Source organism: Corvus cornix, chromosome 8, assembly GCF_000738735.6.
Source record: "Corvus cornix cornix isolate S_Up_H32 chromosome 8, ASM73873v5, whole genome shotgun sequence".
Classification (NCBI taxonomy): domain Eukaryota; kingdom Metazoa; phylum Chordata; class Aves; order Passeriformes; family Corvidae; genus Corvus; species Corvus cornix.
The window spans coordinates 9,754,842-9,770,128 of record NC_046338.1 but is presented as its reverse complement, the minus strand read 5'-3'; the positions used below and the strand labels follow the sequence as shown (position 1 = coordinate 9,770,128).

Genomic DNA, 15,287 nt, shown 5'->3' with positions numbered 1-15,287 from the left:
CTGCCTTCCATAACAATTAGGTGCTATTAGCCCTCAAAGGTGCTCTGACAGCATCCAGCTTCATCAACTCTGCTGTGTGTGTGCATACACACACATTGATGTACTGCTTTATAATGCAAACCATATTTATTTTTTCCCCTGAAAATGTAGTATATTTTTAAACTTTTCAGCACGGTGAAAATGGATATCTCCTGACCTTAAAATCCAAAGAGCATGTTCAAACCCACAAGAGGAACTAATTTGGGGCATTTGATTTACGGCTGAAATTTCAATTTGAATTTGTTTTAAGTGTAATCACAAACTGAAAGTCTGGCAGCTGTGTGTTTTTCAGAAAATAAATAAAGATATTCAGTGTGCGTCTGCATTCTAGAGAGAGCATTTTACAAGCCCAGTCCTGTAGTGGGAACAGATGTAGCTAAAGCATTAATTTGTTCTACAGGTACAACGTGCAAATGGGAGCATGTGAGAGAGAGTGTGCGCCTATGTCTGTGTGTCCGCTACGCGCCTGTATCTGAGAGACAGAGCCTGACTTTGGGGTGGGTTTTTTTGAAAGTGAGAGAACAAGAGCAAAAGGAGTAGTGGCCAAGGAGGCATGGGGGGATTACAAGGATTTAGGTCTTTAAACTGCAGACCACCTAACAAGATCACTCTGAAATGCCACTAATTTCAGTTAAGGCCACAGACCTCCCTTCCTCTGCCCTCCCTCTCTCCCCCATTGTAAACAACTAATCCCAGCAGAAAACAACAGAGAGCAAAATGTACACACATTCTGCAACATTCCAGGTCCTTCTTTATCTTTTATTTATTTTTCTAAAAGGTCAGCGTATGTATGGAGGGAGGGGGGAGGGGAAGAAAGCCAAAAAAACCTCAAGTCCATCTCTTGTGTGGGCTTGAAGGAAGCTGGGAGAAAGCAAAGTCCAAGAGCACACAATATGGAGCTTTTATAGCACAGCAATTCCTGGACTCAGCTTACTTTCCCCTCCCTTTATTTGTGGCAAAGTCACATAGCTTTAAACCAAAGGACAGGGTGGTCGATTACATCTGAAAGAAATGTAAAGAATTGGGAAAGAATTCCATCTCCTGTCGAAATTATAAATAAGGAAGTATTAATCCCAGAGACAGGCTGATTTATGCAGCCCTGGAACTGCTGACTTTCAGCCCAAGTATCGGTCTATAAATCAAACTCTTAAATCAAGTGTGTCAATCGCTGCAGCACTGTGATACTCAGGCAAAGCAAGGCACCTACCACTGAAAGCAGGAAGATTGCCAGGGGACTGAGGTGCCGTACCCTTCTTAATTTTCTAAAGTGTAAATCTGAGATCAAACATCCTTTGGGGGAACGGGAAATCAAAATACGCAGTGCTCAGCACACCGGGAGCAGGCAGCAGGAGTCCAAGACACAACCCCCTAATTACAGGCTACCCACTGATTATTTAGGACTCTGTGATTAAAGTGATGAACGCTCCTGGGAGAAAGGGGCTTAAGTAACTGAGGTCAAGACCTCAACTGCAGCTCTCGCCCTAGTTGTGCAAGCTTAGGAAGGTATGAATGTCACAGGTTTGCCTTACAGCAAATCTCCTGAAATGCCAATAGAAGTTATCCAGGCCTGGTACTTTAATCCAATTGTGCCAAAACCCCGACATAATCTCTGTTGGGCAGCAAAGCAAATGAGGTGTCTATAATGCAACGCTTAAAACTGTAGACTCACAAGAAATAAAGCCTGGAGCACAAAGCTTGGGACAGCCTGTTGGTACTGCTCTGCCGTGCCAAGAAGTCAGGTCGCCTGCTCCTCCAGAAGAGCTACGAAACAGAGAGACTGACGCACAAGTTAAAAGCAAAGGGTGACATGCCTCGGCAGCTACTTTGCTGACTGAGGGGTAACAGATGTGGATTCCCCTGGGAGCAACACCTCCTTCTGCCCTGACCAAGAAGATAACAGCCACCACAGGCACCTTAACAACACTAAGAGGTGTCAAGGAGTCAGGGAGAGTTCTAAAACCTATGAGCAACCCCTCAAGGAATCCCCTGCTAGCTAGTGAGCTGGTGGCTGGGACTCATGATCACAGGGGTGAGGCACAAAGACCATGAAAAAACAGGAGAAAGGCAAAACCACTACTAGGGAACGTGGGAACCTAAAATGTTGCCTTCATCAACATGCTTTACACACCAATAACATTCTTACACCAAGATGCTTTCACACACCAACAGAACAACTCCAGGCACTGTGAATCTCACGTTATACACTCAAGTAAATACCGAAGACTACAATAGATGCCAGCAGTACATGCTATAATTTATAGATACATTTCAAAGCAAGCATTCGTAAGTGAATTTTGGCTTTGATCTCCTGTTTTTCCCCTTGGGGGTAACAAAATCATTCTACCAACCTCTCTAAATTCTTCGCCCGTCTCTGAGGGTGTTTTCACTAAGGAACTTGTTTCATGTCTCTTTACTAGCCAAGCTCATCACTGTGGTATGGCTCCTTTACACTTCTTCCCCACACCCTAAACATTTTGCATTACATATTGCATATACTTGCCAGCACTCGTATTTTCCAGTGAAAGTTCAACTGACCTTAAAGGATTGCCTCAAACCTACCTTAATGTGTTTTATTCAGTGAAACTTAGGGTGCGGGGGGAGGTCGCCAGGAAGGTCATGCCTCACCTCTGAAACTTCAGTTACATCCAGCTGATCTTGCAACAAACAAATTGGTGGCCTTTTATGTAGCCGCAAGCTCGGGGTTGCACACTTCAGCAAAAGTATGCTGCAAGGAGTTTACACCAGGAAACCCCACACACAGGAAAGCTGACCTCCCTCTGGATTCTCTTTTGCAGAGTGGGAGGGCCAGGTCCCACATGATTTTACAAACACTCCACTGATGGCCAGGAAAAGCTACTCGTGTCTATGTGAAGGAAACAAAGCAGGAAAATTATATGTTCACTACCACCTCTGGGTTTGCTTCACTTTCCCACCAGCTCCCACAGTCAGACTGAGCGAGGTAACAGACACAGTAAAAGGACACTTTCTCTGGGGTTTTTGAAGCACAGTTCTGGGTTGAGAGCTGTGGTCCTTCATAAGACATTATTGGTTAAGTCAGTTTCCATATCATGGGAGCTAGGTTGACATGGAAAAGGCTTTTGTAAATGTTACCCTCACAAACTGAACCTGGCTTCTTAGATCCAAGCTGAACTTGTTAAACTCTTGTCTCCCTAGGAACTTAAGAGGCACAATGTAGTAATTTCTTCCGTTTCCATACCCAGATGGGGGAAGATTTTAAAGAGCATCAGAGACATTCACACCCAGATTCCCACCAAAATCAACAGCAATCAGCTGCTTGTGAAAAATCTCCATACTCTTCGATTAGACCCATGTGGTTAGCAGGAGGCAGAAGCTTATTTATAGCTCTGAAGTCAGACATAACCCTGTCCACCTGAAGAAGCAGATCAGCAGAATGAGAGGAGATATTTTAAAATGCCACTTTTCGGAGCTCATCTGTGCTTTAAGTTCAACATTTGATGTACAAGATGTTTGGAAAACTGGGATGAGCTCCCTGCACTATCAGGGAAACATCTGCATCTGAGATTAAAGAACAGGTGATTTATTTAAGACAGATTGATGTACCAGGAAGCTAGCCAGAAGAAAAATTTTTTTGAGGAGCTGTTAGTAATAATGTTTCAGACACTCACAAGATAACAGGTATTATATGAGAAACTTCCTCAATACATTAGATACAGTAGAATTTGACTTCAGTTGTAAGTAATTGAAAACCAGTTCCGCAAGTAGCTCCACCGTTTCCTACTTACTAGTTTCCTACTTTGCACTTTCCTCCTCAATTTATCTTCCTGAAAGCAAACTCTGCTGGCCAGAGGTTATCTCTATTCAGTATCTTACATAGCATGTGCAGTGAATTAAATAGTAGAATGAAAATTTTGGTTCCTGACCAAAAATGTTCACAGTTTAAAACCAAGAGGTGTGACAGAAAGGACAGAATTGCTACATACTCAAGAGAAATCAAGACCCCTTTTTACAGGGGCAAGGACTACGGTACACAGGTTCCTTCACGGATTTAATTTTTATCCATATCCATTATATACTTTATCCATATATTTAAGCCGAGCATGTGCTTTTTCTGAATGAAGTTCTCACTTTTCATGTGCTTTCTGTGATATCTATTCTAAACTCATTCTTCTTTCTAGGGAGGCAGGGAGCCAACTGGTGGCATGAGACAAAGTGCCCAGGAGACAACAGCCATCTTAAAAAACAGTTCAAGATACAAAATGTTTGAGAATTTTAGCATAAGTAGATCTTTATTTTCAGCTTTGCAAGCTATGGTGCTGGAAACAACTTTGCCTCCTCATTCCTTTTCATGAGGTTATGTACTGTAAAATATGTTGCCTTGGCAATAGGATCATTCCTTTGTACTGCCATTGTCCAAGGGGAAAAACACTACTTATGCACTGAACCCCTATAAAGACTCAATTCCACCCTGGTTTTAATTAGAACTTTCTTCAAGCCACTGACTGTTTCTACATCAGGTGCTGATTTGGCACTATTGAGGAAACAACCAATAAACTTCACAATCAATCTGCAGTTAGTAGTCAATCCAGCTCGCCTTGCTTGTTGTTTTCCTCCTTTGTACATTTTCTCATAGAAAGTAGCAATAAATTGAAGCCATGTGGTAAACTAGAGTAGCCTTAACCAGTCACACGTGGTCTCTCTCCAGTCCCCTCACAGAGCAGCACCACAGCATCTGTCCATCTACTTTCACACAGGTAGCCCGAACACCTTTAACAAAATCCAGTGCATAACTGACTGTCTTCACACGACTGAAGGACGATGCTAGTTTTGGCTGACAAAACATTTTTGGTGCCAGTTCTTTCTCCACATATCTGGGTACTTTAGTCCTTCATACTAATTTTTAATCTAGCCTATTCTTTCTGCCCAGGGAGTCAGAACTCCCCAAGGTTTACCACATCTTCCAGTGGGACTCTTCTAACTTTCCCTCTGTTCCCAGCGTTCACATCACCTCCCTGCAGTTTGTAACTCGAAGCCTTTGGTGTCACCTCCCTTGCATTCCAAGTTTCCCGATGCTGCAACACTCTGCAATTTGCTGCCATCATGTGCAGACTGACCCAAAACGTATCTGCCTGTCTTTTTAACCCCTTCCCTTTCCAAAAGATGACCTTATCAGAGCGCCACAAGGGGAACTTCAGCAGTTCTTCTGGGTAGTATGTTTGTCTGTGGTTCCAACAACATGCTGTAAACTTTACAAAGATATGAGGTTATTATTCAATGATTTCTGCCCCTGCACAAACTCAGTAACTTCAGTGACACCTGCAATCCCAGACTTACAGTTCCTGAATCAACTGCCCACTGTATCAGGCTATCTGGCAACTGTCTGCTGCAAACTCCTTTCTGGAAGGAACTCTCTCCTTTTCCCACTGCTAATCCCAGTTTGGGATACAGTTTTCTGATAAAATTATAGGTGAGACAGGTTCAGCTTCCTTGGTTGCTCTGTGAAGATCTGGTACTTTCTTGCTGCGGAGGTGAAATCTAGATGGAAATTTTGGGCTGTTTGCCCTCTCTGATAATCACAGCAGCCTATTTATGATTTCCATAAAAACCTCATTTGAAGCAGAATGCTTTCTTGTATTTCCACAAAAAAAGAAAAGCAGCAAAATACTTCATTTCAGACTAAACCTACCACAGAGTCCTTATGGTACTGACTACCACCACGTCAACAAGACCTTTCCAAAGCATGGCTTATGGTGGACTCAGTATTTATCTGAGCTTTTCATGCTTGCCTTCTCTACTAACCTCTAAGTAGTCCAAAGACCAGATTTTTTTCCCTACTAAACAGTCCCTTCCCCTGAATTTTTCCTAGGGAAATATTCATTTTCCACGACCAAGGAAAAAGGATATAATGTGCACATAACAAAATGGCCAGGCTCCTTCCCGTAAGTGTATACACTGGGATGGTTTTACTAACAAACAAGAGATTTCGAAATATTTATCTGCAGGGATGGAATAAAGGATTCAACATATTTTTCCTGTTAATATTATTTGTAATGCTCAGAGCGCTTCAGCACAAGGTCCTGTATGACCAGAGCAATTAGATGTTCCTGCTGCCAGAAGCTAGCAAACTAAGTAAAACAACAAGACTGGTAAAAATAAAGACAGTGTTTGATAAAAACCAACAAACCAACCAGTGACTGCAAAAACAAAAGCCAGAACAGGAACCTGAAACCAAATTAATCCATCCATATCTAGGTCTCATTTCAAAACAGCTGAGTGTGCCTAAGTCTAGCAAATGAAACAACACTATAAAACCATAAAGTAATTTGGGTTGGAAGGGACCTTTAAAGGCTATGTAGTCCATGCCCCCTTAAATGAGCAGGGACATCTTTAGCTACACCAGGTTGATCAGCATCCCAGCCAGCCTGGGCTTGAACACTTCCAGGGATGAGGCAGTCCCAACTTCTCTGGTCAACTTGTGCCAATGCCTCAAAAGCCTCATAGCAAACAATTTCTTCCTTATATCTAATCTAAGTCTACCTTCTTTTAGTTTAAAGCCGTTAGCCCTTGTCCTGTTGCAGCAGGCTGGGATAACAAGTTTGCAACCATCAATCTTATAAATCCCCTTCAAGTTCTGAGAGGCCACAATGAGGTGTCCCTGGAGCCTTCCCTTCTGACCAGCCCCAACTCTTTCAGTCTTCACAGAAGAAGTGCTCCAGCCCTCTGATATGTCCCCGTATTATGGTCCATAAAGCTGAGAGGTGTGGGAAGAGAGACTCTGACAGTGAAGAATGAGGCAAAAAAAGTGGTTGAGCACCTCAGCCTTCTCCTTATCTGTTGTGACCAGTTTGCCAGCCCTGCTTATCAGGGCGTTAAATCTACCAAGCATTACTTTTCACTTGCAAATGGAACAATCCCCTTAGGCAAGGGGCTTCAGTCAGTCTGTGGGTGTTACAGGCTGCCCCTTTGCAAGAGAGCTATAAATGAGGGGACTCCTGCACCAAAGATGCAGCAATCCAGAGACCCTGTTGTGCTGCTCCACCCCTGATGCAAACAGAACAAAGAGAAGGGGAAGTCCCAAGCCACTACAGAGACTAAGGACACACACAGCTACTGCAGGAACATCCAGATAGACAAAGTTTTCAAGTGACCTATGATTTTAGCTCAATTAGTAGTTTTTCTCCAACTATGTAACTCAGTGCGGTCATTTGTCACTGAGCTCTGGGGAGCCGTCCAGAGGGAAAAAGAACCATTCTGCCACTGCAGCCTGTCACCTGGGCAGTCAGCATCTCTCAGCACTTGTGCTGTTGTATAAATTACATCCCTCCCAGCTTGGTCAAGTATGTCCATCATTCAGCACATATGTAATCTTTGCTATTTTATTGTCTCATTGATGGAAGAATTAGCTGCACAGTGGGAAACACATTAAGAAAGGACTACCAATTATTTTGCCCTGTTACTAACTTCTTTAATCCCCTGTAATCTCTTCTGAGGGGGGATTCATATCTACTCAAATCACTTCACAGGAGACATATATAATGTAACAGAAGCCCTACACACCAGGACAAACAAAAATCCCAGCTTCTGGTACTCCAGAGTATCAAATGCACCAGCCATTCCTGGAGGACAGATCCTAATTTGCAAACAGCATGCAATGGACTGTCCAAACTAAGCCCAGTTCCTTGATCCATTCAGTTGGGAAAGTTATTGTCACCTAGGCCATGACCTCTGTTTCTCCAATAATGAGGCAACCACTGCCTAACAAGAGATACCTGGTTTTGTTCTAAGCACCTTGTGGTGTTCCCACCTGTACAGCAAGAATTTATCCACTTCAGAAGCTGGTACTAAATGTGGTGAGCCCATTCAAAACCTTTTTTCTGGTTTGGAGTTATAATTTGTGGATCTTGATACTGCAGGAATTACGGCACAGGATCCTCAAATCACATTATAGGAAAACTACCAAGAGATGAACATTTTTCGTTTGGTTTTTGGTGCATTTTGTTTGTTTTTTATTATGCATTGTTGTTCGTTTTGTTTTGCTTTTTCTATATTGACATAGTGAACTGAAGCTGCTGATCACTTTTGCAGCTGAGATGGGGAGAAAAAAAGAAAGTAAGATTCAACCCAGAGAAGCTAGACATGATGGAAGAAGCAAGGGGAATACCAAGGCAGTGCCATGTAACTCTTGATAAATGAATTTAGAAAGAAGAGCAATTTTTGCATTTGGGTGTTCCCAGTATCCCAACTTTCAGAAAAGATTTACCTGATCTTTCTTTCTTCTCTGAGTTATCTAAACACCTTTGTCTTTTGCATAATAAATGTCCTCTAAAGCCTACTGCTTCAAGTTGGTGTTACTGCAGTGAACACTCCTGGGAATGGCCTTCCTTCAGTTACCACTCATGTTTGACTTGGGCATTATTATAGTACACTATTACTCTGGTTGAGCTGCTTGAGTCAGCATTAAAATGTATATTCTTTAAATGACACAGTTTTTATCCACTTCTCAATGCAATTTCAGAAGTTTCTAATGTACAATACCTTAGATGGTAAAACTGGCTTACTTGTAGGACATCTGCTGTGCAATAAAAAAAATGAATTAGATCTGTCAAGGCACTTTATTACGCTCATTTTGACTCATATCAGCCAACACATACTGACTTTCTAATTAAAGATGAAGACATTTTCTGAAGTTGGTGATTAGATAAAGCCTGAGCTGTTTTAGAGACACTTGGGGGAAGAGGTGTTTATAAGGAGTTGTCCACTGTGGGCAGTTTAAAGCAAAACCACATATAATTTATCCACCTGTTGCAAATGGATCCATCAACATGAGTAAGAATAATTAGCATTTAAAAAAAATTCCATCAGATTTAACCAAAGTAATGAAAGAGAGTCAAAATACATAAAAAAATACACAGAAATCCTTCACTACAAGCAAGGCTTCTTTCAACAAAACTCAGCAGCTAGAATATTTCTGTTTCTCACTACCTGTGTATGCATGACTTCATACCCCTCTAATCTTAAGACTTACTATGATGCATTAAGAAATACTTTATCAGCTCTGTATCTGTGCAGATCTACACCATATTAATTACAGTATGCTTTGCAATAAAGATCCAGGGTCTATAGTCTTAATTCCAGTTGGAGAGAAATAATTACAAATTCAACTCCAGTGCATCAGTGTGCAGTAACCATAGAGCAGGTAAAAGGGGGTAAAGGGGGTAAACCCCTAGGACTGTGAGGTTTTTCACTCTTTGGTGGCTATATTGTTTTCACCAAGAGTGACTAGGGATCACATCGTTTTCTAGAATTCCCAAAAACATTACCCCAAAAGTCAGTTTATCCCTCTTAAAAATAACATATCACCAACTTTACGATGCTTGTGGAATTTTGTGAAATGCTTAACATAACAGCTCTGGGCTTGATTTAGGATTTAGAATACTACTAAATGCCAATGCAGACCATCACAAGATGATTTGGGACTCTTCATAAAAACAGTGCTATTTATACACTTAGCTGCCTCTGTGATTTAATGGTAGAGCTGCTGACCTCATATGTAAAACAATACCATTATGACTGTGGCATCAATTCATTAATCAAAATGACAGAGGGTCTCATGATCAAATGAGAGAGGTTCCTCTACTTTTTATGACAGCAGTGCTTGTGATACAGCCATACTGGATCCATCTGTGATCGAACTGGAAACCAGCTATTTTCTATACTCAATGGAATTCTGATTTATGATGTGCTTGAAATTACTGTGGATTTCTATTAAAGACAAACACTTTGTGGTAAGGTACCATACTTACCTGTAGTTTAGTTATGTAACAGTAGTATCCTCCATAGACCCCACATCCTCTGGGGTTTTACGTTTTTCAGATATGCAACTTTCAGAGCCAACTTGGCATTTTTTAAGAGTTTGGCCTTTTTCCTGAGGCCCTAAGCAAACCTCAAGCCATGAAGGAGCAGAGAATTTATACAGGTCTGCACAGACTCAATCAGCAGTTTCCTTTCCACTGACATCCACAGGAAGCCAGCATGTATGGAAAGATGGGGGCATGCAGACATCAACAATTACAGACAGGCCACTTTTCCCACATTTGGAAATGTACAGCTCAAGGCTAACTATTTAGTCAGTGTCTTTAGTGCATGAGAAACCTCTAGGAGCTGGCAGATTTTCTCTTTGAAAAGTTTATTCATTTATTCTATTACTCAGCATAGGCAATGGTAAAGTAAAGGCTGCAGGATGACAAAAAAGGGCCAAAGAAAATGACATTTTAGGTGAAGCTGTAATGTTCAAATGTGAGAAGAACATTTCTAGCTGGCAAGTGTACCGCTTTAAAATGTGCTTTGTGCCTCAAATATTTTAGGCATCACTCACTGATCCAGCCACTAAAATAAAGCTTGGAAGAATGACACGCAAGCTCATACAGATTCATACATCGACTTAACTTACTTACACATTCTGAAGAGGACAGGATCTACTGTAAAAAGAAGAAATTTATGTTCCAAGACTGCAGCCCTCTTGTTAGGTTATTTCACTTGTGCACTTCCGGACTGCTTATAGAGACTTATTTGCGATTTGGTCTTTAGAAACACAGCCTCTGGCATCACCTCTTCTGGCTCAGGATTCTTTACAGGACAAAAATTACTGACTCAGGATCTATCTAGAACTAAGATACAAAAAGGTAACCTACCCTTCCTCAATTGTAACAGAATTCATGATGATACAGTTTGTTATCTTAACTTTGCCTTTTATGGTACACATGTTGCCGATGATGGAGTGTTTGATGGATGTCTTCTCTCCAATTTGTGTGGATGACCCAATCATACTGTCTGATCCAACCTAGGGAAGAAAAGAACAGAAACTAGCAAAAGTACATGGAGTTCTCCAACATGTGCTCTCCCTACACCTCTTCCAAAGTGTGTCTCAAGCACTTATCAATAAGGTTTACCCTGCTCTACCCTGAGGGATCCTTGGCAGAGGAAAGACCTGGAAATTTGGGGCCCACCCCATAGGCAGATAGTTAGACAGTCTTCCCAAGGTCCATTAGCTTGGTAAAACTCCATTAGTGGATCTGGCTCTGTAGGCTTCATGCAGAAAGGTAAGCAAGGTAGGCACAGGCCTGCTGGTACTCACTGGTTTCACTCAGGTTTGCCCAGTGAGACCTGTCAAAGGGAGGCTTGAAGCTGGTATTAAACCAAAATGTGCTAGCAAGAAGCAAAGCTTCTGATGCTTTCTGGGTTTTGTGTCCTTTGGGAGGAAAACTGCTCAACTACCAAGAACTGCCATTATGGAACAAGAGACTGCAGTGTCTGACTTGGGACTATGATAGACTTTTTACCAAACACTATAGAAGAGAGACACTGAAAGGCAGGAACCCGTGGGTGAGCCTACAGAAGACTCTGAGCTGTATCACCTACATTCCATCATTCCACACTTCAGAACTTGGCTTCACTTCCAACAATGGGACTGAATTTTAGCAAGCAATTCTTGAAACAAAGTGTTTGCAGACTACTGAAAGAGCAGAGATGGGAAAAGGGAACACTTACCATGCCTCTATCAGTGATCTGTGCAGACCCATGAACCAGTGGCTCTTCCAGACCCAGATTAAGCAATAACTTGGGAACCTGAATGAAAAACCCACATCACAAATTAACATGATAGTGCTGTATCCACACGTTACATAAGCAGCTCAAAGATGGCTTTGGTTTCCATTGCACTGCTGCATTTGCCATAAACATTTTAACTTATGGGAAATGGGTTACTGCATTTCAAATGTCCACCAGCTATGTGTGATTTATCATCTTTCACTTTTGTAAAGGAGACAGGTACAGTGCTACCACAGTGCACTGCATCAACTCAGCTTCCCACCTGTGGAGAAGCAGTGGATCAGCAGCAGCAAGCAGGCTGGCTCCAGCTGAACACAGTGACATCCTGTATGTTACCACAATGTCCAGCATCTGCCATTTCAAATGCAGCTCAGCGTGTTTTACGCTGTCTAGTAAAGCAAGGGAGGGAAGCAAGTAATACCAAATATAAACCAGTAAACTGCATAAAAAGATGACTGTGTCCAGCCCACTCCACTAGGTAGTATTCTGAGGCATGGGCAACAAAACTGTATTTCAGATGTTTAAGTAGAAACTAAAGTTGATCAAGTGGCTATTCCAGATGGTAGAAAGCTGCACAAGAAAAGGCTCCTGACAGGGAGAAGGCAGGTGTTGGATAAGCAGACAGAGCAGTGGTGGTAATAGAGAGAGACACAGGCCATGAAATAGCCAAGACCAAATCCATAGAGAGCAATTCTGAACTGGCTCCTGAAAGGAAAGGGAGCCAGCATTGTAGGAGGATGGGATATCACTCCATCATTCCTCCTTTTGTGGGTGAAAGAGCAGCCTGAGGCATCCTGCATCTCCTGGAGTCAGGCTGAGGCCAAGGTCACACCACAGAAGAAGTGATGACAACACGGATGGGGATGGCAGGGGAGGTGGGAGCCTTGCAACACTGCACAGACACGGTGCTGCACAATTACTGGCAGGGATGATGCAATGTATGATGTCTCTTGATAGGACAGAGATGGCTTTCAAAGGAACATAGGAGATGCAGATATATGAGGGCTAAGAGGTCTGTATCACAGCAAACTGTATGGCTGAATGAGAGGCAGTATGTGCTGGGGCCGGTGTGGAGCTCTGCACATACTGCTTGGCCAGCCAGGACATGGACACTGACTATCCATCTGGGAGGTCAACTGGAGTCACAGCACCGTGATGGTACAACTGAGTTTGCCTCAAAGGAGGAAGCAGCACTCATTAAGTCTCCCTTTTCTCTACCCAAGCATCTATTTTTACAAAACTCTTAGAAAAGTTAATCTCTGAGATCTCTATTGCTGTTAAACTTGGCTGAATGTTGCCAGCAATCTCCAAAGCTGCTATTAAGGAACTGCTATACAGTACAACTGTGTAAAATGACTTCCTTAGAAAGCTGGGATAACAAGAGCTGATGGCTAAGGAGTGAACCTCAAAAAGCAAATCCTACAGATCTGAAGAAGCTGGAATCAGAGGAGCTCACATTTCTGAGCTATCATTTCAATTTGCCCATTGTCACCAGTAGACATTTTCACATCTGTAGCTCTTTACATCTTGAAGTTGGCCCTTCCCGCTAGAATTGTTTATTTTTTAAAAAGCAAGAGTAGATTAGATCCTTCAGTCCAAGGTGCAGGCACTACAGAAAACCACCAGTTTACTAGAACACCACAAACTAGGTGAATCCACCCGGATGATGCTGGCAGGGTGAAGGGATGCTGTCCTGACACGTCACCTGACACATGGATCCAAGAGAGGAACACACACCAAAGCATACCTACAGCATAGGTTGGAAAGATTCCTACTATCCAGTGTTGATCTGCAGGACAGGAAAGAAGTGGAAAAAGACTCTTGCCCTCCTCAGTGGAAAGGTGGTATAGTGAAATAAATAAAGGATTTTACTGGCCAGAGCAAAGCCCTTATTAGAATCAGTCAGTGTTAGTGCAGCCTGAGGGGTAACCCATGAAAGCTACAAGCTCAAGCATTTTGCTCTGAAAAGAAAGGTTAGACTGGGGGCAGGAGTCAGAGGGAGTGCCTGGGTCAAGGGAAGGTTTAAGATGTGTTTGGATTTAATTCATCTTACAAAGAAACTATTTCCTGCTATTGAAGATAACTCCCTCCTGAACCCACCTGCCCACACACAGGCTGCAGGCATCCAGAAACCCAGCTGGAAGTGAAATGATGTGAGCAAAGTGTTTCCTCACCAGAAGGGCAACGGGTTAGGATGCCATTCCTTCCCGCAGCTACTGGACTGGACTGCTACTGCTGTGCAAGTCTGTCCTTTGGGACCTCAAAGTTATAGGTCCCACCTTTGCAGCAAGGGGATCAGAATCTGGTCTGTGAAGGCCAAGATAAGAGCAAACTAAACACCCAAAATCTTCCTTAGAGACCAACAAAACAGGTAACCGCCCACCCAGATCAAATTAAATGTGCATCTTTTATGAGGATTAGAAAGAGAAACAAAATGCAGTGGCACTGAAAAAAGGAACTACTTTCTCACAACTCCTCATTAAGCTCCATTTTATGTTTTACCTCCACATAGTTTCCTTAGAAATTTTACCATCCTGAAAAAGTTCAAAATTCAAAGAAAATCCTTTCCAATGTTGAAAGCCCCAACGTGACTTCAAAACACTAATTCTTTGTACCACCCAGGAGCAAACATATTTCCTGAACTAACCAAAATGTAGACTATTTAGGTAAAAAAAACCCAACCAAAAACAAAAACCAACACAAAAAAACCCACATGGAGTCTGACTGGCTTAACTCAATAACTTTTTACTGAAGTGGCTGCTGCCAAACGTGCACGCACACTTCCCCTAGCAAGTGGTATTCTCCCTTAACCCTTTGGGCACACTTGTTCCTGCTGGTTTTGGGGAAGGTTTTCTCCTTCTGCTGAAAAGCAGTGCTGCCTCTCTTCCTCATCTCCCTAAGCAAATCACTTTATTTCTGTGTTCCTCTACAAGCATCAAGGAGAAAGAGCTCCAATGCATAAACTCATGCTGCCATTCTGCAACTCTGGTTTGCATGAATTAATCCATTAATGTTATTAAAAAGAAATCAACTCAGTCTGAGAGCAAAGGCAAGGCAGTGACCACTTCCAGAATTCTCAATACAACTTTATCACCTTTCCAGCCCCACTTCCAGAAATCTTGAGTTTTTCCTTACGGCACTCCTTACTGGTCTTTCAAAACTAGAGGAAACTGTCCATTCCTGATAGCAATGAAGCTCATCACTAGCAGAGTGAAGTGAGAACGTGTATATTGCATCAGCCAGTGTAGTAAAAAAACCCCAAAAACCCAAATCCCTGCCCCACAAAGATATTAAGAGTTAGCTCGTTAGGTGGTACAGGATCTCCCTAATTCTCATCTGTGATTTTTTTAATTTTATGAGTTCTCAGTCATGTGAAAGTGAAAGCTGCAACAGACTCTGCATCAGATCAAGAGTTCACCTCTGTGTTTACTTGGAGTACCACAGTAGGGAAACCTGTTCATAAAAGAATTCTTTAATAATGGAAATCATTAGGCAATTTAAATGAAAGCGTAGTTTAAGTCTTTCTGCAAATTGTTAACAACCTTTGTTATTATCACAAACAATCATCTGCTAGGAAGAGTCCAGTCGAAACTGATCTTGCTTTTAGGACATGGAGGACATTGATTAAATGAGCTATCAAAGCTACTTCCATTCTGATTTTC

At 42.2% G+C, this 15,287-nt stretch overlaps 1 protein-coding gene across 1 annotated transcript in view; it reads right to left on the bottom strand.

The window, feature by feature from the left end:
* The window catches only part of EIF2B3 (eukaryotic translation initiation factor 2B subunit gamma), a 98,758-nt gene that overhangs the window by 13,816 nt on the left and 69,655 nt on the right, over positions 1 to 15,287 (bottom strand). The window contains exons 8-9 of the mRNA XM_039555935.1: positions 11,566 to 11,643; positions 10,710 to 10,858 (exon numbers count right to left, since the gene is read on the bottom strand). Of these exons, the coding sequence (XP_039411869.1) occupies positions 10,710 to 10,858; positions 11,566 to 11,643 (227 nt within the window). The remainder of the gene's footprint in view (positions 1 to 10,709; positions 10,859 to 11,565; positions 11,644 to 15,287) is intronic.